Source organism: Nicotiana attenuata, unplaced genomic scaffold, assembly GCF_001879085.1.
Source record: "Nicotiana attenuata strain UT unplaced genomic scaffold, NIATTr2, whole genome shotgun sequence".
In the NCBI taxonomy this organism is placed as follows: Eukaryota; Viridiplantae; Streptophyta; class Magnoliopsida; order Solanales; family Solanaceae; genus Nicotiana; species Nicotiana attenuata.
This window is the reverse complement of record NW_017670918.1, coordinates 12478-17551: the sequence shown is the minus strand read 5'-3', so window position 1 is coordinate 17551 and position 5074 is coordinate 12478. Positions and strand designations below refer to the sequence as shown.

The 5074-nt window shown below is 37.4% G+C and overlaps 1 protein-coding gene across 2 annotated transcripts; it reads left to right on the top strand.

Annotated features, from left to right (window-relative positions):
* Positions 1-1455: 1455 nt before the first annotated feature.
* Positions 1456-4864, top strand: LOC109244481 (V-type proton ATPase subunit F-like). Of its 2 annotated transcripts, none has more exons than XM_019411580.1 (5): positions 1456-1630; positions 1854-1921; positions 3082-3163; positions 3359-3441; positions 4480-4864. In XM_019411580.1, exons 2-5 carry the CDS (start codon positions 1859-1861, stop codon positions 4642-4644), a joined length of 393 nt encoding a protein of 130 aa, XP_019267125.1. In that variant the 5' UTR covers positions 1456-1630; positions 1854-1858; the 3' UTR covers positions 4645-4864. The 2 variants fall into 2 exon arrangements, with proteins under 2 accessions (XP_019267125.1, XP_019267124.1); XM_019411579.1 differs by having other exon boundaries at positions 1457-1599.
* The last annotated feature ends 210 nt before the right edge of the window (positions 4865-5074 follow it).

Genomic DNA, 5074 nt, shown 5'->3' with positions numbered 1-5074 from the left:
GTGGGGAAACTTTCTTCCTCCTCAACCATGGATTCCTCACCACCGGGAGGAATGGCCACCGATAAAGGAGTGGCATCGGTGAATCCGTCGTGGATATGAGGGGAATTTGACATGTTTCCGTAGTAAAGTGTGTACAGCAAAGTCGGAGAAAAAAGATATTAGTCGGGAAAAAAATCAGGGACTGAAATTGAAGAAATTGCAAGAAATCGGAAGTGGAGATCCAAGAAGAAGATCAAAGAAAAACGATATGTATGCAACGAGGGGAATGCTGAAAGTTTCAAAAACGAAACCCCTCTCCTCTACTTATAGGGTTGGGTAACACCGGAATCGAGGCAAAGAGCCGTCAACAACACTAAAACCGAAGCGACAGAAGCACAGACATTGCATTGGGAAGACGCGTAATGATGACGCGCGTGGCATGGCGTCATCCTATGATAGCCACACCAACTGCAGCCCCACCGCCAGTTCGACCTCGGCCGATTCGATCCAATCGTCACGACCAAATTTCCTCTGAACGGCTGCAGATAGGATCTGCTCACCGAGGACGTCCAAGATCACGACCTCAATAATCGGAGGGACTAACTGTATTAGTCAAAATTTGGATTAGACTTAATAGCTGCAAATGGACGTGGTCGAGGATTAAGCCAACCACGACATAAGAGGGAGGAGTCGCCTTAAGAAAGATTAGGGCCGAGGTCGAGCAAAGGGTGTATGAAAATAACGGTAGGATAAGTTAGAATAGAAAGAAGGAATATTCCATTGAATATTCTTTCAGTTGTACCTTTTTAGGGTTTCTCAGGAATATCCCCTATAAATAGGAAGAGATAAAGAACAAAAATGGGACCTTCATTTTTCGATAAGAGCATATTGTAAAGGGTTGACTATAAAGAACATACAAAAGGTTGTCTTGTTTAGTGATTACATTGTTCAATATACATTGTTCATTCACAAGATCCAAAGATTCCTTATCCATCTCCCTTTTCTATTCCCCACATTGTTGTGAGGAAGGAGAATCATCCAAGTCACCTAACATTTGGATGATAAATTCCTTTTCATTACATTTATTGTCATTATCTACACTTATTGCATGCTGCTATTACTACATCCATTGACAATCATTGAGCATATATTTGATATTTAATATTCTTGAACAGAGTCTCATATCACTGATATACCCCAATTTTGGATCTAGAATTTATTACGTTTAACTAGTATTCACCCTTTATTTCTTCATTAATTAGTTTAACAAAAAACTTAACAGTTTTTGGTCAAACAAAGGCTTATGAAGAAAACAATTGTTTTTGTCCATGGAAATACGAGTGTATGTGCTTATTAAGCCTTTCAATACTGAATACCTTCAGTAATTTACACTTAATTAATTCTGGATTTAAATGACTTGGAAAAATAACGAGTCAGCTGCCTTTGTATACAATAGGTATTGAAGGGCATTTTTGGCACTTTACTTGCTCCTTTCCTGTTGTATTTTCTCCAGTTTCAACGACTGAATAGTCTGGGATCTCTAATTTATCACTCGTCCTCCCAGCTATTCGATCTCTGAGTTAACAAAAATTATCACCAACTAAGCCTAGAAAAACTAAGGTAAGCTTGAAGCCTCTGTCAACAGGATTCGGTTCGTATGTTAGTTCAACTATATTATCAACATTTTGACTGTATATTCTTTCATCATCTTAAATTGGTTTCGGATTATTTCTCACTTTCTTTCTTTTCCCTTAATTTGCATCTGATATTTTTTCAGAATCTCAAATTCATTTTTTGCTAAATATCAAATTAGGTTTTATCCATTTGATTGACTTACAATTTATTTTTATTTAAATTGGTCACATCCCTTTCAGTTAAGATGGCAAACCGAGCTCCAATCAAAACAAGTAACTCAGCCCTCATTGCCATGATTGCTGATGAGGTGATTTACAAATGAATCTTAATTAAAATGCAATATGATTTTATATTTATTTTTAGATTGCTGTGCTTTGACCCCGAGAAGTGTGGTGGAATGGCTGGGATTCCTCCCCTTAACCAGAGGTGGATCCAAGATTTGAACTTTGTGGGTTTGAGTTTACGCTAAACCCACTCACCATTTGAGTTGATGGGTTTGAAATTTAATAGTTGTGCATATTTAGCAGATTTCTTAACACATTGTGCGGTCTGAGCCAAAGCTACTGGTCCAGCTGAATCCATACCTTATATTGTACATCTGCTCCTGCTCAATGGGCTTTTCTGGTGCAAATCTGGATAATTCGAACAGTGGGGCTTTGGATACCGAAGCTTAAAGCAAAAGGCCAAAAAAGAAAAGAATAAAATTGAAGTGCTTTGATTTCTATATCTTGTCTGGTTAATGAGCTTTATCAGTTCTTTTTCTTGGATTATTGTAGGATGCTTTTTTATTTGTGTAGATTGTTGGTGCTTCTCCCTTTTGTTCTTGTCAAAGATGTTGTGACTTAATATCTGAGCTGTTGATGTATACCAAACATTAATTTGCTGATTTGGAATTTTGGATGCTTTAATCGACTTATGCCTTAGCATTTTTCTTGTTTTTGGCCTGAATGGATTCATAATAGTAAAATGATGGTGAATAACTTGAATATGTTCTCTTAAACATTGTTTCTGATTCTTATGTACTACAAAAGTGGAATTATCAAGTATACTGTTAGACCCCTTCTCCACAAGTCTATTCCTTTTATTTTTTGGCCATCGTGGAGGAGTTGGAATTTAAAATTCATATTCTCAACTATGTTGCGCGGACTCTCCAAAATGATGCCGCACCCGTGTGGGATCCTCCAAAAATACACTATTTTTGGAGGATCCGACACGCACGCGGCAACATTTTCGGAGAGTCCGAGCAACATAGATTCTCAGTAGTGTAGCTTGCTAACTTGTAAAGGCAAAGCTATGTGGTATGGGGTTCTATTTGTGATATTCTTAATTTGCGTATAAATACACTGCAGCAGAAATTACTGTCTGCTTGTCATGGTGAAGTCTTTTGATGATTAAATGCTTATTGTACATTTAAATATATTGGGATGAATAGACATTCATTCTGATGGAAATAACTTGTTAATGTAGGATACAATCACTGGATTTTTATTGGCCGGAGTTGGCAATGTCGATTTGAGGAGGAAAACTAACTACCTTATTGTCGATTCAAGTAGGTTTTCAACTTGTGGTTCTCTGATTTCCTAAGATTTTGATTTAATAACTGAAGAAACTATGAAATAAAGACAATAAAGATTGCTTGATTAGGATTGTTACGTCCTTGTCAGTGATGGAGCTTTTTCATTTTGTCTCAGTTTATTTATTTTTTAGAAAGAGTGTAATGTATATTTTTCTTCTCATGGTATAGAGACAACAGTGAAGCAGATTGAAGATGCTTTTAAAGAATTCACCACAAGAGAGGACATTGCAATAGTGTTAATCAGCCAATATGTAAGTTTTTATTCTATTTTGCCCCTTGTTTTATCACAGTGTCCGTAGCATCATTTCAGCTGCTAGCTATAACTTTCTCATGGAGAATGTTGAGCATTAATTATCATGTTAGTGCATATTGGAGGGCCACGTTAGGCTAGCTTTGAACTTGTGAAGTACCTCATCACAGGGGAAAACTTTAACTCTCCTAGACAAAAACGTAGCTTGATGAGAGAAACCTGATAAGTGGACTATGAATTGTAATCAGAGTGTGATGTAGGAAGTTAAGCTTCATTTTTACTCTTTATGTGGCAGTTCCCCCCGTGCCTAGTAAACTTGCATTTGCAAAGTCCCACCTCGAATGGCTTCTAGAAACCAAAATTGAGGAGTCATTACCATATAATGCCAACTTCATGACTACAAGTACCAATACCTTTGGCTGGTATGAGAGGTGGAAGGCTGGAGGAAAGTGAGGAAAGAGGAGGACCATTTGTCTAATATGAGATTGTCGACAATAATGAGATCATGAATTATGTGTTAGTTACTCCAAACAACTTCAAAGAAGTACAAACACTTTTCGTTGTAAAAGTGGCTAAGAATTTGGTTTATGCAGTCAAAACATTTCAGTATTTGTTTATTGCTATTGACTCCAGTAAAGTATTCAAAATGTACTACATATAATTGCTAAACGTGCATTCTGGTGACAGTAATCAATTCAATATTGTTTTTATAACCGTGGTGTCCGGGCCAGTTTTTATGCATATCGACTAGTTTTACGGGGTACCTGCTACCTCCCACTAGCATAGGTATTGGGTAACTCTTCCATCAAGGCTTGGATAGATGGGAAGAAATCACCTAGTATTTTTGCCTCGACGGGGATTTGAACTTGAGACGTCATGGTTTGATTCAACATTTTAACTTTAATTGTTGTTGTTTTCTCTAAATATTAGCAATTTGTATGTTGTGCCTCTGCGTCCCTTCAGGGAAACTAGCTGCACTCTTGCGCCTATTCTGAATCAAAGTTTCAGCTAATTATATCCACTGGCTTTACATATTCAGGTCGCAAACATGATCAGATTCTTGGTTGATAGCTACAATAAACCAATTCCAGCCATTCTGGAGATTCCTTCAAAAGACCATCCATATGATCCTGCTCATGACTCTGTTCTTTCACGTGTGAAGTACCTCTTCTCTACTGAATCAGTGGCATCTGGAAGACGATGAGAGAAAAATGGTTTACATATGCCCCAATCATTAGTTCACCATTTTATTATGCATCTTTGTCATCATTGTCCTAAGATTATTCCTTAATCTTGATGAGTCTTTACTCGCCGATTTTTTATTTACTGCGTCTTTTTACAACCCAAGTCGTGATGAACATAGTGAATAATTTATCTTTGCAATAAGTCGAGTGTTTGCAACTTTACTGAGTTTGCACTTATTATACATTAATCTTGGGATGGAGGGCCTCTCTACCTTCAAGGTAGGGTAAAGTTTGGGTTTTGGTGTTTGCTTAAATGCATCAAGTCTAACAGGTCACTTTTACAATGATCTTGAATCTGTTTTCAGTCAAGTCATTGCTTCCCCTTTGATCCCCTTTGTTGGAGCTATTGTTCTTTTGGTGACTCGAACCCATAACCCTGAGGTTGTAGGT